Raw genomic sequence first — 24261 nt, 5'->3', positions numbered from 1 at the left:
ATTACTGACATAGATGACATTCTGCACTTTGACCCTGATGACAACAAAATTTTAGAACAAGTGGACATGGACCAGTTATGATGTTATGATCTGAGGGGATCTCAGTTGAACTTATTGACAAACTTGTGGTGGCAACAAGTACAAATGACATATCTCCACCATTGCAAGTTCTTTGACTCTGTGACCAAACGGCCTACGCCATCTTGCTTGTGCAGTTTGCTATATGATTTGATATAATATGGACATCTGCATGAAAAATACCAAGTCTTACAGAAATGAGAGTGTTTCCTTGGGCTACAACCCAACAGAAATCCCACAGTGGGGACCCCGAATTAGAACTTGCACATCGTTGCCCCTTAGTGCAAGTATTTTCGCATCTACTGTGCTGGCTTTGTTTACGCCTTCATTCATTCTGCTTGGCCATGTATCCTGCCATGCAGCCCATGGATATCAAAGCTCCTGCACCTACAATGAGACACTTCAACACTTCACCACCACCTGGATTCTACAACATGTTTCCTGCAGTTTCGTCACCTCAACAGTTTCGCCACTCGACAATGCAACATGTGACTGCAGACTCAGGCTTTGCCTTTCCAGCAAGTGTGCATTGACACGTGAATTTCAAAAATGACAATGAGGAGAGCAAAGTACTTGAATTTCATCATGCTGATGTGGATTCTGCATTTCGTGAACAAACTATGTATGAGACGCCGGCCACCTGGGCAACCATTACAACAGTGCATTGTGCAACCTTGCCTTTGTTAGGACAGACCATGTGTACTGATCGTGCCTCCATGATGCACAAGTGCTTTACTGCTTCATCAGTTTACAAAGTGGACAATGTCCAGTGTGTATCATGAACATTTCCAGGCCAGTTTCCGCCTCCACTGACCATTTGGCCCCTCAGTGCACCTTACAGGCCCCCATGTGATGTGAACAATGTGCTGCATAGAGATACTAACTGTGGTTTCCATCCCTCTGAACATACCCTAGCTTGTCATATTGACAGCCCGGTGGCAACATTTTACTGTGCCGCTCCACGCACGTCTGCAATTATCCTATACCAAACATTTCTGACTTCAATCACCTTCTCGCAGGTGCTACAATTTTCAGTGTACTTGATTCCAAATGTGCGTATCAGCAAATCACAGTTGTTATTAGAGACATTCAAAAAACAGTGATTATCCCTCCCATCAGGTTGTACGAGTACAATTTCATGCCATTAGAGTTAAAAAATGCTACCCAGAAGAAGCAATATTTTATTGACTCTCTCTTGCTCCAGTTCAACTTCTGTTTCATGTATCTCAATAATATTCTGATCTTCAGCAAAACTGTGCAAGATCACAAACGCCACATCTTGACAGTAAAGAACACTCTCTCATCAAATGGAGTATAGATCAATACCGACAAACTGCAGCTGCTCCAAAAATCTGTCCAATTCTTGGGGTACACAGTCTCAGCCACTGGTATACATGCTGCTGAATCGAAGGTGCAATCAATCTTATCCATGCCGCTCCCTACCACCTACAAAGAGCTCCATCAGTTCCTGGGAATGAAGAACTACTACTGTCATCATTTGCCTGCAGCAGCCGACACCCAGGTCACCCTCGCTAACACCCTTGCTGGCAAGCAAACTTCAGGGACATGCCTGGTTCTGTAGACAGAACCAATGCATGCCGCCTTCCAGGCCCTGAAAGACTCTCTCGCATGAGCTGTCACCCTCACTCATCCAGTCTCGGATGCTGAACTCTTCATCACCACAGATGTCAGTGACTCCACAGTAGATGCAGACCTACAACAATACCACAACGATATGGTCACACCACTTCAGGTCTTTTTGAAGAAACTTTCACATGCCCAACAAAAATTCTCAGCAGTTTATGATGCAGTGAAACACTTCCTCACTGCCATCGAGGGCCCACCATTCCACATCCTGACCAACCACAAACCAGTAGCAGATGTCATACGCAACCCCCTCTCAACCCCCCTTCCCCCTCTCCTCCCCCCCCCCCCTTCCCCTGTCACTTTCGGAATTTCGATTCAACTCTCAGTTCTCTACTGATGTCCACCATATCAAAGGTGCTGACAACATCATTGCAGATTTCCTTTCCCACATTAGCACCATCTCAATGGTCATCGACCTTTCTGACGTCGTGTCCCTATAGAACCAGGACAAGGATACACAGCAACTTCTCAACAGCACCTCCACTTCGCTGTCTTTCACCAAAACAAAATTTGCTGGCATCCGAGAGGAAGTCTGGTGCTACTACTGCACCAGCACCCTCCGACCCCTCATCACTCCCCCCTCTTTGCCATTCAGTGTTTGACACAATACATTTTCTAGCACATCTCGGAATTAAATCATCAACAGGCCTTGTGTCTGAACAATTTGAGTGGCAAGACATTAAGCGCAATTGTCAGACCTCAGCCCGGAACTGCATTGCTTGCCAGTGCAAAAAAGTCACCAGGCACACTGTTCCACCTCTCCGCAAATTCGACATTCCATCTGGCCACTTTTGCCACTTACACCTGGACCTCATTAGCCCCCTTCCCCCCTCAGAGTGCTTCTGTTATGTTCTTTCTTGCACCAGACATTTATATTGGTGGGTAGAGGCTGTACCTCTCACCAATATAACTGCTGAAACCATGGCTAAGGCCTTTGTTTCTTCCTGCATTTCCCACTTTGGCTGCTCTGCTACCTTCAGCACTGACCAGGGCCGGCAGTTTGAATCAGCACTTTTTGGCGAACTCTGACAGCTGTGCAGTATCAACAAATGTTGCATGACTGCCTACCACCCCCAAGCAAACGGACTGGTAGAGCAGTGACATCGCACTTTCAAGACAGCACTGCAGTATCACGACAGTCTTTGGACTGAGGCCCCCTCCCACGGGGGGACTCCTCAGCCTGCTGTCATTGTACAAACCAGAAATCAAGAGCACCACAAATGAGTTCGTCTATGGTTGAAACCCTGTCCTTCCTGGGGAGGTGTTACAACCTCCCCCCCCCCTCCCCACCCACCCCACCCCAATGACAATCCCACCCCCTTCGAAACTTCATAAGTAAGACCCAAATGCATTTTGACATTTCCCTGACCCCCTATCTATCCATACTCCCCCCCTCTAATCTCCTTTCATGCAAGTTCACTTTTCTCCACGACAATAGAGTCTGGACCCCACATGCCCCACCATATTCAAGCCCATACAAAGTCATAAACTGCACTGCTAATATGATGGACATCGAGGTAAAAGGTATGCCACCCACTGTTTCTCTCCACCAAGTGAAACCGGCACACCTCGACCCAGTGTCTTCCATGCACGAAGATGAACACAGCCTCACAGCACTGAGGACTCGTGCTCAAGTTATGACCCCTCAGAGCTGCCGCTGCAGCCCTCGCCCAAACATGCATCTGCATCACCATCAATGACATTCCTCAGGTTCTCACCCTCTCTATGTACCTCCTCCCCCCTACCCCTTTTAGTAGTTCTGCAAACAGACATCCCGCCCTTAGATGTGGTGCATGTCACCATCCTCATCGACGACAACCACATCTTCATTCTGCTGCAAGACAACTCACCTCTCCTGACCGGGGACCCGGTTCGTTGGTCGATTACCAGCTCCCACCCACTCCCGTGTGGGGTCAACCACATGCTCCTCCAAGCTATGGTAACCCCCTAGGGAGGGGTACAGTTCAAATGCTGCCAGCCAGTCATGCTGGGGGCCGATGTATCATCTGCTCACACCACCTACAGAAAGTCCTGCCTCAGCAACCTCCGGAGATGGACATCCTCATCACATCACTGCTGTCTCCCTCACCGCCTTCACCATTGGACATGCCCCACTTCCACTGCACTCATACCATGCTCCACGCTGTGCCATCGCAAGTTCTTTGACTCTGTAATCAAACGGTCCATGCTATCTTGCTTATGCAGTTCGCTGTATGATTTGTTGTAATGTGGACGTCTGCATGAAATATACCAAGTCTTACAGAAATGAGTGTGTTTCCTTGGGCTACAACCCAACAGAAATTCCACTAACTTCTTATTATGGAAGGAAAGCAATGTGATTCATCTATTTGTGATGGTACATTCCTAGGAACATTATCCTTATGATACAGACTCTCTTGAATGTTGATCTGGATTCCATCCCTTCCACATTTGCAACAGATGGGGTTCTCACAGTCAGGCTATTAAAAATGGGCTCAGCTCCATCATTTCACATCAGAGCAAAACACAAACAATGCTATGGCACCATTTCCTCTCTTACTTCTGAGACACACCAGCCTCAACCTCCACTCCTATTTGACTGGCCTCACCAGTTACCACCTTACCTCCCACAAACCACCTTTTCTGACTGCTACCAATCGTCCACACTCCACCTATACAGCACAATGAGAAATGTTCCAGCTATGCCTCTTCATGAGCAGTCAGCCACAGCACAGCTGGTCCCATGCTCCTGCATGAAGATGAGGTCGTTAGCAGCACCGTCCATCCCCCTATGTGATGACGCAGCATGTGATGCAGCATGAGGAAACTCTTTGCCCAGCACTGTGGCTTCACCACAGGACAGTCTTTGAGCAAGTCTGTCCTGAGCTTTTGTGTTGTACACATATCCTGGGATGCATCTCCACCTGTAATAGAGTGTAGATTCACAGTATTTTACACAGTCTGTTATTTAACCTGGAGGATCCACACCTTTGTCTATTTTATAAATGGAACAGATACTTAGAAGAATTACACGAGACAAGAGATGTTTGAGTGTTTTGAATTTAGAGGATAAAAAAGAATTAATAGAAGAGGACAAAGGACTTTTCATCATTTTGGAAGCAGTTGAGATAGCACTTAAGGCCATTAAATGTGGAAAAGCAATTGGGGGAGAGGCTATTCTGATTTGACTCATCAAATGAAAGGCAGAAATACTGAGTTTGTGCAATAACTATGTGATTAAGGTAATGGCACCAATATTGAAGAAAATAAATGCACAAATTGTACAGAATGCACTAAGTTTACAGAATATAAGACACTAAGTTTGATATCTCATATGCCAAAAATTCCACTAAGAATAATGAATAGATGTATGAATCAACATTTGAGAGAAAATTGGATGAAGAACAGTTGGGGTTCAGAAAGCACAAAAGTAGAGATGCAATTGGATTCTTATGAATAATTGGCCAAATATTCCTAGAAAAAGGTAGGGAAGTCCATGTAGTTCTTGTTGACTTGGAGAAAGCCTTTGACAGAGTTCAGTGGATCAAAGTTTTAGGTATCCTGAAGGAGATCAGAATTAACTGGAAGGAAAGGAGTAAAATAAGCTATTTAAACATCATACAAAGACTTAAAGTAAGAGCTGGAGATAAAATGATAGCAGGAATTAAAATTGGCAGAGGAATTAGAGCTGTTGTCTTTCATGTACTCTGTTTAGTATCTGTTTATGTGACGTAGTTCAAAACTCATCCAACAAAAGTGTGGTGTGACAGTAGGAAGAAGGAAAAGAAAATATGTAAGATTTGCTGCTGACATGGTGTTGCAGAGTGAAAGTGAAAATACAGTTAACAACTTGTTGAAAGATCTGAACACCAGCTGTGGGGTATGGGCTATGAAGAATAAGAATAAGAAGAAGATGATGATGAAGATAGGGGAGGGTGGTGAGAGAGAGAGAAATGTGTTGCAAATGGAGGAGTATGTTTAGTGGTCTGTCAAATATACAGTTAAGGTAAAGATTAATGAAGTATTTTGTTTGAGGTGTTAAACTGTATGGTGTGTAAACATGGACACTGCACTGAGGCAGGAGAAATGCTCACAGGTTTTTAAGATGTGGATCTTGAGAAGAATGGAAGATGTGAAATGGACAGATAATGTAAAGAATGATGTTGTGTTTACACAGGGTGAACAAGATTAGACAATTTGGAAATTATGAATAGAAGAAAAAGAAATTGGCAGGATTCAGTTAACTGACAACATAAGCTAAATGTATCTGACACAGCTATGAAAATGTGGTGGGATGAAGAATGCTGAATTTGCTGTGATGGGCCTGCCTAATGGGCAGAACACATCACCATCAACAAATAGAAGAGCAGATTAAACAATATTCAAAGAAAGTCCCAGATGATCAAAAATGTGTGAAAACTATCAAGGAATAACTGAAGAGAATGGATGTCACACTCACTGCAAACCCTATTTTATGTGCACCGTTTACTAAATAAGGAATGGACAAAGCTATAAATTAATTAACAATGGATAATTTTTTTCCATGGAAATTATGCCTGAGGCTGGCTTAAACATTTCTGCACTGACATTCTGACATCAGGACAGATTCCAAACCAGTTTAAAATAGTTGAAAGTATTGCAGTATCAAAGACAATGAAACCCAGTGAAGACACAGCAAGTTACCATCCAATAACACTCTTAAATATATGTTATAACTTGCATGTGATACTTCAGCTATAGTAGAATATGCCAACTGGTTGACAATTCTATTCCTCTCAAACATGCTGGCCTTTAAACACAGTTGCTGTAGACAGGTTCTATCTTTGATATCTCACATTTAAATGATTAATGGAAAATCTCATATAAGATGTGAAACAAATACTAACAAAGAGATAGAGGGGCTGGCCAGTACTTACCTCAGCTCAGTACAGCCGATAGATACACATAAATTTTCAGTTCTGTTTTATGTGTATCTATCGGCTGTACTGAGCTGAGGTAAGTACTAGCCAGCCCCTCTATCTCTTTGTTAGTATTTATATCTCACATTTAGTTACAGAATTCCAGAAAGGCCAGAAACAGCAGTAGATGTGACTGGTACTTGGGACATTGTATTGCTAAATGGACTCATGGTGGAGTTGAAGAGAACAGTTCCATCCCCAAAAGTTAACAGGCTCATGAAGAAGATGATAATAAATCAATCACTATGGTGCAAAAAACTATTAAGTCATTCTGACATGGCAGTAATGATTTCACAGTAATTCTACTATGCTGGTAACGTAGTACTATTCGACTGACAAAACACCTATGAGAAGGACTTTGAACAAATTTTGAACAGCTGAATGTATATTATGTGCCAAAATCCAGACAAAATTGTGAAGTTGAGCATTCCATCTCAGTTACCACCTGGCTGACACAAAGCCAAATGTTTCATTTTGCAACAAACAGATATACCACAATGATTATACAAAATACTTTGTTGGAACTATAGCAGATTTACTCACTTTATTTTTATTTCTCTTGGACCTGCAGCATTGTATATGTCTTGTAAGGACATTATGTATTTGAAAAACCAATTATGCTGCTATAATGCAATCAGAACAGCTCAATAAAAACATTATAGCAGTGTAATTGTTTTTTCAAATATATAATGTCCTTACATTGCTGCTATAACTCAATCAGAATAGCTCAATAAAAACATTATAGCAGCATTATTGGTTTTTCAGATATATAATGTCCTTACGTTACTCACTTTACATGTGACAAGGGTGTTATTGACCATATGCCTGCTATATGAGCCTTTACCATTTCTTTCTGTCAAGCACACTGTTTGTCCATTTGGTATTGATGTTCATCCCAGCTATGTCATTCAGAGTGTTCTCTCGTCATCTAATTCTGGGTCTTGCTCTTCCTCTTGTTCCATCTATTGTCCTGCAGAATGTTGTTCTAAGTAGTCTGTTCTCCATCCTTCTTGCTATGTGGCCAGCCTAGCTTGACATTCTCTTCTTTAGCATGTCGATGATCATACAGCTCCCATAGTTCTTTATTTTTTTCATTTCCTGCAATCCATGTTATCTTGATCAATTACATGTCTAAAAAAATTTTTAAATTATTTATTTTCAAATATTAGTTTTTCTCCTTCTTTCTTTCTGAATATTGATGCTTCACACCCATATAATGTTTCTGGTACAACAGTTGACTGATAATAGCAAGTTATGAAGTTAGTACTAAGTGATCTACATCTTAAGATATTGATAGAAGTAAAAAATGTTTTGTTGTCAGCTGCTAGAAGGACACTTGTAGCCACGTCAGGCATGGTGTTTTACTTTATTGTTTATTTGTCACCTATTCTGTTCATAACACATTTTGCAGATGATATCCACATATACCACTGAATGTACCTGCAAAATTATATTGTTGTATGACACATAGCACATAGTTCAGGAGATCTGATGTCCAAACATTGAGATGCATGAGAAACCATCTTTTGCTTAAAACAGAGCACAAATTACCCAGACTATGCTAATCAAATGTTCTGTAATGAGAGCACTTAGTGACTTCCAAGAAAATTTCTACATAATTTCAAATATTTTTTGAAGTTTCGCTTGCTTACATGCTTAATTTTAAATATTTAACACGTTAAGTCATTTATGAAGTAATCAGAAATTTGAAGCTGTTTTATACATGGAAATTCAATTATTTCAAGAAGGAGGGGTGTACTGGTTTATAACTAAAGGGCCAAAGCTTTTGTTTTTGGTAAGTAATACTGTTTGAACTCTTTGAACAGCTTCTTCCAGATTTTTTCCCATAGGTAAAATATTACCCTTGGCTACCAACAGGAAAGTGATTAATGTAGACTGTGAAAAGTATGTGTTTCTTGCGCACATCCTTGGTGCTACATGACTTACAATATGCTCCATCTCTGTATCAAGGATATATGATCATGCTAAAACATTTTGTGTTCTTCTTGGCATAACTTGGCACTCAATATAATGTTTGTCCAGCACACAATTCCATGTCTGTTCCTTTCCAATATTTCTCTCCTCTTTCCTTTTCTTAATCCTTGTCTCTTCTTCTTTCTTATACCATTACTTCTCTTCTTTTATCATTTCTTTTGGACCAGTTTCAATTATTCTGCTTCTGTGATAACTATTGTTACTATATTACAGTTATTAATTATTTCATAACCAGTATAGTTTCACATTAGTCATAATAGCTATAACTGCTACAAAAGTTGCTATTATTTTTATCATCTCTGTACTGTTACTATTATTATTGGAACTTGGAGTGGTTTTATTTCAATGACGAATGCCTTGTTCAAAGTACGAAATCATCTAAAGGCTATAATGCTGTGATAATTATGTTACTACATTACAGTTATTAATTATAATGCTGTGATAACTATTGTTACTGTATTATAGTTATTAATTATCTCATAACCAGTATAGTTTCACATTAGTCATAATAGCTATAACTGCTACAAAAGTTGCTATTATTTTTATCATCCCTGTACTGTTACTATTATTACTGGAACTTGGAGTAGTTTTATTTCAATGAAGAATGCATTGTTCAAAGTACGAAATCATTTAAAGGCTATAATGCTTTGTAATAAATACACAATTAAATTAACATTCCAGAAATGAAAAAACGGCAGCCCATATTTCATTTAGCAATAAAGTATCATTTAAAAATAGCTTTACTTTTTCTCATTATCAAAAAGCATCAAATGACTTTCACATTATAGGATAATCAAGAGATTTTTTATATCTTATTGTGTACTAGGTGAGACAATGACTGTTGGTAGCAATTATTAATATAATAATTGTACAAATGTTGTTAACTATTAGTAATGTTGGAAATATATGATATCCCAGATGATGAGTGACTTGTATTTTGTGGAGCCAGTGGACTACCTAGTACGAATTCTGGCAAATCAGACAGTACCCATTTACTACTACCATTTCTCATACAAGGGACCGCATGCTGCATATCCACAATATTCAGGTAATTTATTACATTTTTGATACTGTTTTAAAGTAAGGCATATTTCATCATGTTAACAGAATTTTTCACCAGTTCTTGGTAGAATAAGATTATAATAAATGAAAAGTACCATTTTGCTTTTGTTCTACAATATTGTAGAACAAAAGCAAACTGGAGCTTTTCATTTGTTAAGGGAAATTTATTTATTTAGGAACTTGATTTTTGAAACTGTTAATGTGGTCCAAATACATATTGGATTTATGAATTTTCCAAGTAAATTTTCATAAACACATTTTAATTCTAACAATGATTTTCCAAAACAAACATTTTCAGTATGCCACCATGCACTAATATACACACATCAAAAAAAGTTTTGCATCACCTCGGTTCTAAGAGTTTCGGAACCTTTACAGAAAATTGGAATAGAGATCAACATAAACATCATTTCTGCCCATTTTACTGCTCATGAAAACCACACACTGCATGTTGTACCACCAAACAGGGGGACCTACAGAGGTGGTGGTCCAGATCGCTGTACACACCTGTACCTCTAATACCCAGTAGCATGTCCTCTTGCATTGATGCATGCCTGTATTCATCATGGCATACTATCTACAAGTTCATCAAGGCACTGTTGGTCCAGATTGTCCCACTCCTCAACAGCGATTTGGCGTAGATCCCTCACAGTAGTTGGTGGGTCACGTCATCCATAAACAACTCTTTCCAATTTATCCCAGACATATTTGATAGGGTTCATGTCTCTATTTGAGTGATGTCATTATCCTGAAGGAAGTCATTCACAAGATGTGCTTGATGGGAGAGCAAATTGTCATCCATGAAGGCGAACAATATGCTGCCGATTGGTTTCACTATCAGTTGGAAGATGGCATCCACATATCGTACAGCCGTTACGGTGCCTTCCATGACCACCAGTGGCGTATGTCGGTCCCACATGACGCTACCCCAAAACAGCAGGGAACCTCCAACTTGCTACACTCGCTGGACAGTGTGTCTAAGGTGTTCATCCTGACTGGGTTGCCTCCAAACATGTCTCCGACGACTATATAGTTGAAGGCATATGTGACACTCATCGGTGAAGAGAACTTGATGCCAATCCTGAGTGGTCCATGCGGCATGTTGTTGGGCCCATCTGTACAGCCCTGCATGGTGTCATGGTTGCAAAGATGGACCTCACTATGGATGTCAGGAGTGAAGTTGTGCATCATGCAGCCTATTTCACACAGTTTGAGTCATAACACGTTGACCTGCAGCTGCACCAAAAGCATTATTCAAGATGATGGCACTGCTGTTAGTGTTCCTCCAGGCCATAATCTGTAGGTAGTGATCATCCACTGCAGTAGTAGTCCTTGGGTGGCCTGAGCAAGGCACGTCATCGACAGTTCTTGTCTCTCTGTGTCTCCTCCATGACCGAACAACATCGCTTTGGTTCACTCCAAGACGGCTGGACACTTCCTTGTTGAGAGCCCTTCCTGGCACAAAGTAACAATGCGGATGCAATTGTACTGTAGTATTGACTGTCTAGGCATGGTTGAACTACAGACAACATGAGCCGCATACCTCCTTCCTGGTGGAATAACTGGAACTGATCGGCTGTCGGACCCCCTCCGTCTAATAGGTGCTGCTTATGGATGGTTGTTTACATCTTTGGGTGGGTTTACTGACATCTCTGAACAGTCAAAGTGACTGTGGCTGTGATACAATATCCACAGTCAATGTCCATCTTTAGGAGTTCTGGGAACTTAGGTGATCCAACCTTTTTTTGATGTGTGAAGATTTTAAAATCTACTATACAGTCTGCATATACTCAGTGTAGTTTTACATTTAAGAAGTATTCATTGACTAATATTTATTTATATTTGTATGTCATAGCAGCATTAGCAATATGAACAGTAAAAATGTTGTATGATTTCATTACCGTTTAGTCAGTGCTGAAGAGGGGCAGCAGCCTTTTCAGTAGTTGCAGGGGCAACAGTCAGGATGATTGACTGATCTGGCCTTGTAACACTAACCAAAACGGCCTTGCTGTACTGGTACTGTGAACGGCTGAAAACAAGGGGAAACTACAGCCGTAATTTTTCCCGAGGACATGCCGCTTTCCTGTATGTTTAAATGATGATGGCGTCCTGTTGGGTAAAATATTCCAGAGGTAAAATAGCCCCCATTCGGATCTCCGGCCTGGGACTACTCAGGAGGATGTCATTATCAGGAGAAAGAAAACTGGCATTCTATGGATTGGAGTGTGGAATGTCAGATTCCTTCATTGGGCAGGTAGGTTAGAAAATTTAAAAAGGGAAATGGATGGGTTAAAGTTAGATGTAGTGGGAATTAGTGAAGTTTAGTGGCAGGAGGTACAAGACTTCTGGTCAGGTGAATACAGGGTTATAAATACAAAATCAAATAGGAGTAGGTTTAATAATTAATAAAAAAAAGGAGTGCAGGTAAGTTACTACAAACAGCATAGTGAACACATTATTGTGGCCAAGATAGACACGAAGATCATGCCTACCACAGTAGCACAAGTTTATATGCCAACTAGCTCTGCAGATGACAAAGAGATTGATGATATGTATGATGAGATAAAAGAAACTTTTCAGATAGTGAAGGGAGACGAAAATTTAATAGTCATGGGTGACTGGAATTTGATAGTATGAAAAGGAAGGGAAGGAAACGTAGTAGGTGAATATGGAATGGGGGTAAGGAATGAAAGAGGAAGCCGCCGGGTAGAATTTTGCACAGAGCATAACTTAATCATAGCTAACACTTGGTTCAAGAATCATGAAAGAAGGCTGTATACATGGAAGAGGCATGGAGATACTGGAAGTTATCAGACAGATTATATAATGGTAAGACAGAGATTTAGGAACCAGGTTTTAAATTGTAAGACATTTCCAGGAGCAGATGTGGACTCTGACCACAATCTATTGGTTATGAACTGTAGATTAAACCTTAAGAAACTGCAAAAAGGTGAGAATTCCAAGAGATAGGACCTGGATAAACTGACAGAACCAGAGGTTGTAGAGAGTTTCAGGGAGAGCATAAGGGAACGATTGACAGGAATGGGGGAAAGAAATACAGTAGAAGAAGAATGGGTAGATTTGAGAGATGAAATAGTGAAGGCAGCAGAGGATCAAGTAGGTAAAAAGACTAGGGCTAGTAGAAATCCTTGGGTAATGGAAGATATATTGAATTTAATTGATGAAAGGAGAAAATATAAAAATGCAGTAAATGAAGCAGGAAAAAAGGAATACAAACGTCCCAAAAATGAGATTGACAGGAAGTGCAAAATGGCTAAGCTGGGATGGCTAGAGGACAAATGTAAGGATGTAGAGGCATATCTCATTAGGGGTAAGACAGATACTGCCTACAGGAAAATTAAAGAGACCTTTGGAGAAAAGAGAACCACTTGTATGAATATCAATAGCTCAGATGGAAACCCAGTTCTAAGCAAAGAAGGGAAAGCAGAAAGGTGGAAGAAGTATATAGAGGGTCTATAAAAGGGTGATGTACTTGAGGACTATGTTATGGAAATGGAAGAGGATTTAGATGAAGATGAAATGGGAAATATGATACTGTGTGAAGAGTTTGACAGAGCACTGATAGACCAAAGTCGAAACAAGGCCCCGGCAGTAGACAGCATTCCATTAGAACTACTGACAGCCTTGGGAGAGCCAGGCCTAACAAAACTCTACCATCTAGTGAGCAAGATGTATGAGAGAGGCGAAATACCCTCAGACTTCAAGAAGAGTATAATAATTACAATCCCAAAGAAAGCAGGTGTTGACAGATGTGAGAATTACTGAACTATCAGTTTAATAAGTCATGGCTGCAAACTACTAACATGATTTCTTTACAGACAAATGGAAAAACTGGTAGTAGCCAACCTTGGGGAAGATCAGTTTGCATTCTGTAGAAATGTTGGAACACGTGAGGCAATGCTGACCCTACGACTTAGCTTAGAAGATAGATTCATGAAAGGTAAACCTACGTTTCTAGCATTTGTAGACTTAGAGAAAGCTTTAGACAATGTTGAGTGGAATACTCTCTTTCAAATTCTGAAGGTGGCAGAGGTCAAATTTAAAATTTGTACAGAAACCAGATGGCAGTTATAAGAGTCGAGAGGCATGAAAGGGAAGCAGTGGTTGGGAAGGGAGTGAGACAGGGTTGTAGCCTATCTCTGATGTTGCTCAATCTGTATATTGAGCAGACAGTGAAGGAAACAAAAGAAAAATTCAAAGTAGGAATTAAAATCCATGGAGAAGAAATAAAAACTTGGAGGTTCGCCGATGAAGTTGTAATTCTGTCAGAGACAGCAAATTTCGCGTCAGTTTCACTTTTCGTAAAAACTCTTTTCTATTAGTTGCTTTATCATTGCCCGCGAAATACCTTTTAGTAATGCTGTGCCATGAATTTCTTTATAATCATTAATTTTCAACAAAACAGAATATATTGGATTCTTATTGTTCTGTATCTGGCTTTCTATTAAAGGAACATTTTCCGTTACTGTAACTCACTATGAAAGTCAACATATCTTCCCTACTTTATCGTTATTGAAAATGAAAATTACTTTGTTGTGAAATACTGATGTTACAGTTCACGAAGATTGTTCAACATCAAAATTTTGCAGTGGATTTTTGTTAAGAGTAAAACACCAATAATTACCACGACCAGCACAAGAACATGAGACTATTGTCAGAGAAAAATATGTTTTTACTATAAGGTTTGCCAGACCAGAACTAAGCACAACAAAATTCCTATTGTGTTACGAAGGTAAATTATCTTTTTTGTACTGTTAGCAATATATTATCAGCAGCCTGCGTCAACCTGCAAAACACATCATAAAATCTGCTGCGCTGCTCTGCAAGTCCGGAAGCTGAAAAAGATGATTTTATTTCACTATTACCTTCCCGCTTCTTTGCGGTATGATCGATGTCTTTAAATGCAGTTTGAATGCGCCGCGGCAGCGGCTCGTTCGTTTGTAGCGCAGCTCTGCACCACGGATAATATTTAAATAACTGAAAATTTCTTAAAAGGATGGGATAATATGCCAAGCAAGCTACTAGAAATAATAATGCAAGGTTTCATTAAATAACTCTATTCAAAACATTCAAATATGTTAACTAATACACACCTTTTACAATGATTACGTAATGGCGTACATCTGTTGATCATGACAAAAGAAGACTACTTTAGCATTTACTGCAACGTCACAGGCTATCTTACTCGTACAACTCCAAGAAGAAGACAGAGAAATTAATGTTCGTTCTGTATTATTTATACTAGTGGTATTTTTTCATCTTTGTATGATATTTATCGTCTGTGCAGTTTCAGTGCTCGCCGACACAGATATTATCTAAAATAAATAATAATAATAAAAAAATACATAATTCCATACAATAACAAAACATGATACACAATATTTTCTCTTTACTACAAAATATGTCTTTTGCTAATAGACGTTACAATGCCCCCTGGCAGCAATTGACTAACGTTAAGAATGTTCGGCAATATGCTGCCACTAACGCCCGTTTTGTCATTGTCTATCACCTTGTTTGAAATATTCACTGTTCACTTCTTTACTCTTTTGCACTATAGTTTTAATTACACTTTTTATAGTTTTTTCACACTTTGCGAGGTGACCGTAAACCTAGTCCCAGGGTCATTACAGCTTTCTGGCTCCCCCATTTGGGCTACGTGCGGTCAGAAAACCTGGGAAAACTGTGCCGGAGCCATGGTCATCTCACCTGGTTTGTCTTAACACGCGGTTTGATTATTCATCAAAAAAGGTTGGACTTTATCCAATGTTCACAGATAACAAAGGTTATTTATTACCCAATGTTAAACTTTTAGTCTCTCTGTTAAAAATGTACCTTCTACACTCTGTCACATTTGTGTTCTGTGTCACAATGAAAGTCAATCATTAAACAGTTTTATAGCAAGGTAATGGATTGTCTCTGCACTTACTCACGACAAATGTTCTACCATTGTATGGCATTCATGTCAGTTTGCTTCACCAATATGACGAAAACATATCACATATATCATTGAACAAGTGAATGTTTTGAGTTTATACACAGTAAATTAAAATAGGAAAAATGTTTGTCACGTAATTTCGTGTCCAATAAATCATTTTCATATTAGTACATTAACAACGTAGTTGGTAATGTTCGATTGAATGTCAACAATGTCGTCCGGAGCGGGTGGCGCGAAGCAATTGTTGCGTAGCGTTGTCTGGAACGTGGCGTGTCAACGACCGCTGAGGTCGACGACCTGCTCGCAGTAACAGTGACGGCGTGCTGAGGTGGCGCCCGAGCAGTCGCGAACCGCGCCGAACCATTCACCAATGTCGGCGTGTTGCAGTGGTTTCCCGCGACTGGCTGGCTGGCGGCACGGCACCCGTCTCTGCTTCTCCGCATGGCTCCCCGTCGTAATGCATGAAACAAATATTCCACAACGGTGTACTGTCTTTAAGGATACAAATTATTAGCTGTGGAAGAAAATGCACTTTGGTTAAAAGCGTTTATTGTTCATTACGCCGTCGCTTCGCTGGTATGCACAGGCTGTTTTGGCGTGATAACAGGTTTCTTGCGACACTGGTATTTAGGGTTCGTCACACACACATTGTACTACACACTTTCATTTGTTCTCACGGTCGATTCGCTGCCAGAGCGTCTCTCAACACGTGAAATGTTTCGGTTCACACACACAGTAAATGTTTCCGTCGAGCGATGTTAGTTTGTATCGACTCCGAACGGATCAATAACTACCGTTTTTACTCACAGTGTCTTGTTCGTTGAGCACTGCACTATGACGGTTAGTCACTCAACACTTAACTTATACTGACGTATATATTGGTGCAGATACAACAGTCATTTTCTGTCCCTACTACACACAATATTCCGTCCTTTCCTAGATTGTTTATGCACACAGTTTATTTTTAATGCATAACAACTGTTCTTAGCATAATCACTCTCATCTCCATTGAGTCCATTGTGTTTACCTTGTCATTAGACACTTTTAATACTATTACTAGGCATATATGGCTTTTTTTGTAATTATTTAAAGGTGTGTGATTTTTGTTACATAGCTTTCTTTTCCTTTTTTAGTGTAGCTTGCCAGGTTATCACGCATCTAGCAAACAGATTTTACCATGTGCATGACAGCTTGACTTGGGCATATTGTTCAATAAATACTTTATTTAGTACTAGTATTATTTTTTAACGGTTTGTCCTACAGGACTACAGTGTAGTTTCCGTGTAACTTGATTCGCGTACCGCGTAATTAATATTCAAGGGCGTGTACCAAGTACACAGGCTTCAATTGAAGCATCGATACATACAAAGCGTAGGTCACACGGAACGGTTTTGTTTTGATTGAATTCTGCTCCAGTGTCGTTCTCAGATCACTATTGGCAGTAATTGCATCACATAATTATTTCGTACTACAAAATCCATTTTTGGCTAGTAGAGACTCTCTCTCAGGGTTCCTTAATTCTAACACAATTACATCTGTTACATAATTATATGAGATTGCATCATTAATTGTACTTACTTACTACAAATGAAAAATGATTCAAGAAATTAATCATTATTTTGTCAACAAAAAGATTATTCATTGCTTGAAGAGCATATCGTATTTTAATGACACTAACTGTCTTCAATTTGCCTGTTATTGCTCAGTTTACTGACTCTACTTCCTCAATGTTTTAACTATACACACATTCTTTCATAAAACTAACATACTTATACTCTAAAACACAATTGAAATCTTCTTACTACTACTATTTACATCAGACATGTCACTGAATAAATAATTTTACATCTTTACGTGGATACAGTCCTTTTATTTTCCCCATCTGGGGATGTGCTAACAAATAGCTACATTCGTGTGGCACCTTTATTACTTCAAAGGGCCCTGAATATACCAATTGCCACTTACTATTTCGCTTTAGGGTGGCTGAGGATTTGGGGTGGTTACGAATAAGCACCATGTCCCCTACATTGTATTTCTGCTTGTTAGTTACACCTCGGTCGTACTTCTTTTTTCTCTTTGCAGCACAGCTGGTTAGGTTGTCCCACATCTTTTTTATCTTTTCCTCTCTTGTTTCTGCCCTGGCTGGTAGTCTCGGTAAAGGCGTGAGCCATTCATTCTGTGTCTCATTAACCCCTTTCAATATCTCTACTGGTGGGTATCCTGTACTTGAGTGGGGTGTTAAATTGTGGATTTCTACAAATTTAGGTACCAACTCAGGCCATCTTGTATGTCGGTTCCCTATGTAAATTCTAAGGAACTTATTCAATTCTCTAAACGTTCTTTCGACTAAACTTGCTTCTGGATGGAACCGGGATACCAGAATATGCTGTATACCTTGTTCCATTAGGTAATTTTTCCAAGTGTGACCCATGAAATAAGTGGCATTGTCAGTCGTTATGGCTTCAGGTTTCCCCACTTGGGGCAAGTATTCTTGATTGATCCGTCTGACTATGGTTTTGGCAGTAACTGATTTTATACAATAAATTGCCAAGTATTTGGAAAAAATATCGTACATGGCCAGTATATATTTCATACCTCCTCTGGCCATGGGGTAGGGACCTGCTACATCCACAGATACTAATTGAAGTGGCCGGAGTGGAACTATGGGATGAAGTTCAAATTTGGTGGACCTATTGTAGTGTTTTGCTTTCTGGCATGTAGCGCAAGTCCTAACTGTTACCTGAATTTGGTGTTTCATTCGGGGAAAGTGGCAGTATCTCGCCATGATTTCTGCACACTTCCCGATCCCTGCATGGCCCCATGCCAAGTGCGTGTGCCATATTATGACTTTGACGGACTGGTTAGGTATGCATACTGCCCAGCCGTCTTCTTTCGTGCTAAGTTTATGATACAAAATATTGTCCACAATTTTAAAACCTTGCTCATCTCTATTGATGACACCATTTTTAATATTGTTAATGATTTTTGCCCACATCGGATCTGACCTCTGTAGTTCAGACATATTTTGACATATATATAGAAAATCCTTTCTGTAAGCATTGTCTCGTACTAAAAGCACTTTATACTCGGCGGATTGTTCTAGCATTTCTGCTAACTCTGGTAATCCTACCGGCAGTCGCGACAAAGCATCCGCTACTATGTTATCTTGTCCTTTTATGTACATAATCTTTATTCGGTATTCTTGTAATGTCCTTAGTCGGGTATGGAATAGCTTGCATGACATCAAAAAACTTAACGCCTGGTGGTCACTATACACTTTAATCTCCTTCCCATATAGATAGTAATTAAACTTTCTTACAGCCCAGACTACGGCGAGCGCTTCCAGTTCGGTTGCCGAGTAGGCTCTCTCACAGCTAGTTAAAGTCCTACTGGCAAAGCCGATAATCTTTGTTGTTGCCGGGTCGTTGCCTTCCTCCCACTGGAACAGGCATGCTCCCAAGCCATAGGAACACGAGTCCGTCGCAAGACAAAAATTTTTTGATAGGTCCGGGTGCTGCAAGATATTTGCATTCAGCAGGGCGGTTTTAATTGCTTCGAAAGCTTGCTGACATTTGTCAGTCCAAACCCACTGCACATTTTTTCGCAGTAGATTTAACAATGACGCGTCATTTAACAACTGATTAGGTACGAACCTTCTGAAAAAAGACGTAAGTCCAATGAACGCTTTCAATTGTCTCTTAGTTCGGGGGCTCGGAAATTCTCGGATCGCCTCTAGTTTTTTGTTGTCTGGGCTGATACCAAGCGGCGTGATAAGGTGTCCTAGGAATTTAATTTTATTGCGTCCGAATTTTGACTTTTCTAAATTTGCTGTCACACCTGCTTGCTTAAATTTCTCTAATACTCTATGCAGCAATTCCATATGTTCGTCCCAAGTAGCAGTCGCGATTACAAGGTCATCAACATATACTGTGATTTTTTCTAACAAGTCAGGACCCAGTACTGTGTCTAGAGCAGTAATAAATACTCCAGCACTTACATTCAATCCAAAGGGAAGTACCTTGAATTGGTAACTTCGCCCTCCGAATATGAAGGCTGTGTACTTCCTTGATTCTGGTGTAAGTGGGATTTGCCAGTATGAACTTTTAAGATCGACCGAGGTCAAGTACTGCACCCCGTGGAATTTTTGTATCAGCTCATCTAAATTTTCTGGGCGAGTTCTGACGGGTATAATAATTTTATTGATATCCCGTGCATCTAACACTAGCCGGATTTTTCCGTTGGCTTTCGCTACTGCTACAAGAGGACTACTGTATGGGGAGAGAGAGGGCTCAATGATATCCCATTCTAACATCTTCCGAATCTCTTTAGCCACTACTTCCCTCCTCGACCAAGGGATGGAGTAAGATGCGCGACAGTATGTTTTGTGGGGCATCACCTCTATGTGATAGTGATACCCTTTGACTATTCCTGGTCGGTCGGTAAATACCATGTTATATTCTGATAGCAACTGCGTCAACTGTTGCTTTTGTATGTTGCTTAAACTTTCAGATTCCTGTACTTTGGTTTGAAATTCATCAACATTTGGTTCAAAATTTCTATCTTCTATATTCGGATAATAGAGATCCGTCACAGGTGAATAATCATTGAAGTGTAGTACCCAGGGGTTCCTACATTTGATATTAATTCGATTACAACATGGCACAAGTACCTCCTTCGATTTCATCATAGACAACTCAACCCTCCTACCTTTGTTAACTATGCTTAGTTTTCCCGAGGAGAGGTCGATCACTGCGTCCCTCTCACGGAGAAAATCTACTCCCAGAATGCAGGCCACCCTTAACCCTTTAACAATGAGGAACGAGCTCACTATGGCTTCGCCCTCCTTACAAATCTCCACCTGCACCTGGTACTTAACTAACTGGCTCTGTGCACTTATAGCTCCAGACACCTTGCAATTATTAACCGGGAAAGTCGGTATGCTACGTCCCTTCCCTAGCACTTTAAACAACTCTGTACTCATTACACTCACCGAGGCACCTGTGTCAATGATTATATTCACTGCAACATCATTGATTTTAGCTTCTATTATGGCTTGCACATTTTCGTTGCTATCTATCTTACATTCATGCGGTTCGGTCAGTAGATCTTTATCCATACTGATACCGTCGTTGTATCGCAGCATATGTATTCCAGGGATATTATTGTCATTCGTGTTGCTCTCACTCCACCCCTCGGCCAGCGATGGAGAGCATATCGAGGCCGATTCTAGTTTGTTGGATGGCTTGCTTGCGAGGTACTTGGACGGCTATTGTCCGCGACCTCTACAATGTTTACATTTTGGTTTGTGGGCCGCCACGACTGCGCAATAGGCGCGTTTTGCAGTGGTGGTCTGTTGTTATCGTACCGGTCATTACCCTGCCGTTCTGGGCTTGGTCGCTGATTCTGATTCCAATTACGATTACCGTCATTGTAATTGCTATGCCACTGACCTCGCGCATTTTTCCAGTGGTTGGTCCCTGGCAGTCCGGAATCATACCGGTCGTCAAATCGACGCTTTTTATTATGGAACGGCTGCCCATACCCGTTCTGACTTCTCCCATTATTACAATTTTGCGAATGCTCTTGCCGCTTGTTACCACCCCCACCATTTCCCTGGTTGTGGTTTTGTGCACTATTATTTCTGTCATGTTTACACCCTGATCCATTATTCCGCGAGTGATCACACACTGCTTTTGCGTCTTCCTGGATTAAGTCTATTGAATCTAGAACAGACAGGAAATGTTCCATGTCGCTTTCTGGTACGTGTATTAATTTCTCTTTGATATGAATCGGTAAATGTGATTTTAGGAGTCTTATTATGTCTCTTGGTGAGATAGGCTCGTCCCAGTAGCGCGTTTTGTTTATGTACTTCTCAAAATACCGTCTCAGATTCCCAAGACGGGGTGAGTACGGTTCCGGATTGTATACTTCTTTTCTTAGCCGCTCTTGTATACAAGGCGACCAGTATTTCGACAAAAACGCCCTTTCGAACTGTTCATACGTCATGCAGCTGTCTGCTACTTCCGTAGCCCACAACGCTGCATCACCCTGAATGTATGACATTACGTATTGAATTTTCTGTGCTTCATTCCACACACTAGGCAAGATATTTTTAAAGCTTTTTATGAATACTACTGGGTGTACTGACTTCCGTTCAGTAGTAAACGTTTGAAATTGCCTATTTTTTATCAAACTTTCTTCAACTAATATTTTTGGACTATACTGGTTTGCCCCTGGGACATATGCTGTGTGCTCCGAACCGAAGCTACAGCTCTTCGCATTATCGCCTAAAGATTCACCATTGTTGCGTCGCATATAAGTTTGTGCGTTGCCAAACACATTGGCTGTTGGCGACATAGTTTCATGTTCAAGATGTTTGCTACTTTGTGCTAAACCCTTTTCCAAGTCGGATATCCGTTTGTTAATATTCACTTGCCACTGCGGAATATCCTCACTGAGTATTTGTTTGATGGTTTGCACGTCGTTCTGTACCTGACTATTTATTGCGGTACTGAACGAGTCGGAATCTCTATCTGCCACAGCTGCTTGTACCTTAGAATTAATATTTTTGTCGATCTCACTCTCCTTCACTTCTAGCCATGAGTTGAATTCAGTTTCAATTTTAGTTGCTTGTTCGTTCCTCTTCCTCTCTACAAGCTGTGTGGAATCTACTTCTAGCTTTTCTAATCGGTTGGCTAAGACACCTATTTCATATACCATGTTAGTGTTTGCTACTTGCAGGTTGTTGACCTGTTCAGTCAACTCCTGCACGGCCTTAGGTATCGACTCATAATTCTGTTTCATACAGGCAATCTCTTTTTTCATATGTTCTAACGATTGCACAAGTTGCTGGTCCCGCTCAGCTTGCTGGCGATTTCGCTCCGCTTGCTGGCGATCCCTTTCAGCCTGCTGGGCAAGTAAATTTTCTGTTAATTGGCGATCTCGCTCAGCTTGCTGGGCAAGTAAATTTTCTGCTAACTGGCGATCTCGCTCAGCTTGCTGGCGATCTCGCTCGGCTTGCTGTTGCGCAAATTTTGTCTGGTAATCCAGCATGCGCTCTAATATCGCCTGAAGTGAATTCCCACCAGGCAGATTACCACTCTCTGGTTCCTGCTTTTCTGGAGGTGGTGTAATTTCTTTATCTACCTCTCCTTGAGCACTGGTGGGCGGTGGCGTCACTTCCTGTGCCCCTGCCCCCACATTTTCGCATGGTATATCCTCAAAGAGAGTACTTGTACTGCTTAATGCACCCGCTTCTACATTTCCTGCACTAACTAATGGCTGTTCCTCAGTATCCATATTGCTCGGACGTTGACTACGCAGTTTAACCATATTCATAAATTACCTACTCGAACACAAGATCTAACAGTTTCCACTTGCACACAAAATACGTTAATTTATCTACAATACACTGCACACTAAAAATTACTACCTACAATCAACTTTGTCCTGTCATAAACACTAACATCAAACTACACAGCACTAGCGATATGAGATCACTTCACTGGAGTTCAGCTTCTACAAACAGGACAACTACACTGTAGTCTTACCTTTTATTTATCTGATCTCGGGGTTCGGCTGCCCCCGGATTATGTAGTCGTTACAGTTTCTCAGTACTATCAGGATCGTTTCCTCTGACTTGCTTGCAGTGGTGCGGTTTTTCATAAAAATTTTTGTACATTCATTAATACATGGCATTAATCATGATACACATACATACATTTATCACTAAATACATACATATATATAACAATAGACACTGAAAGAAATTACATAAACATTTATTTTCGTGGCCACTGCAAATTCGGGCGACAGTTTCGCGTCAGTTTCACTTTTCGTAAAAACTCTTTTCTATTATTTGCTTTATCATTGCTCGCGTAATAACGCATATACGAAAAGAGCCGCGAAATACCTTTTAGTAATGCTGTGCCATGAATTTCTTTATAATCATTAATTTTCAACAAAACAGAATATGTTGGATTGTTATTGTTCTGTATCTGGCTTTCTATTAAAGGAACATTTTCCGTTACTGTAACTCACTATAAAAGTCAACATATCTTCCCTACTTTATCGCCATTGAAAATGAAAATTACTTTGTTATGAAATACTGATGTTACAGTTCACGAAGATTGTTCAACATCAAAATTTTGCAGTGGATGTTAAGAGTAAAACACCAATAATTTCCACGACCAGCACAAGAACATGAGACTATTGTCGGGGAAAAATACGTTTTTACTATAAGGTTTGCCAGACCAGAACTAAGCACAACAAAATTCCTATTGTGTTACGAAGGTAAATTATCTTTTTTGTACTGTTAGCAATATATTATCAGCAGCCTGCATCAACCTGCAAAACACATCATAAAATCTGCTGCGCTGCTCTGCAAGTCCGGAAGCTGAAAAAGATGATTTTATTTCACTATTACCTTCCCTCTTCTTTGCGGTATGATCGATGTCTTTAAATGCAGTTTGAATGCGCCGCGGCAGCGGCTCGTTCGTTCGTAGCGCAGCTCTGCACCACGGATAATATTTAAATAACTGAAAATTTCTTAAAAGGATGGGATAATATGCCAAGCAAGCTACCAGA

At 40.5% G+C, this 24261-nt stretch overlaps 1 protein-coding gene across 1 annotated transcript in view; it reads left to right on the top strand.

The window, feature by feature from the left end:
- The window catches only part of LOC124796307 (cholinesterase 1-like), a 248441-nt gene that overhangs the window by 210235 nt on the left and 13945 nt on the right, over positions 1 to 24261 (top strand). The window contains exon 9 of the mRNA XM_047260433.1: positions 9576 to 9705. Coding sequence (XP_047116389.1) covers positions 9576 to 9705 — 130 coding nt within the window. The remainder of the gene's footprint in view (positions 1 to 9575; positions 9706 to 24261) is intronic.

This window comes from Schistocerca piceifrons, chromosome 4 (assembly GCF_021461385.2).
Source record: "Schistocerca piceifrons isolate TAMUIC-IGC-003096 chromosome 4, iqSchPice1.1, whole genome shotgun sequence".
Taxonomy (NCBI): domain Eukaryota; kingdom Metazoa; phylum Arthropoda; class Insecta; order Orthoptera; family Acrididae; genus Schistocerca; species Schistocerca piceifrons.
The sequence above is the reverse complement of the archived record's forward strand: the minus strand, read 5'-3'. Positions and strand labels throughout refer to the sequence as shown.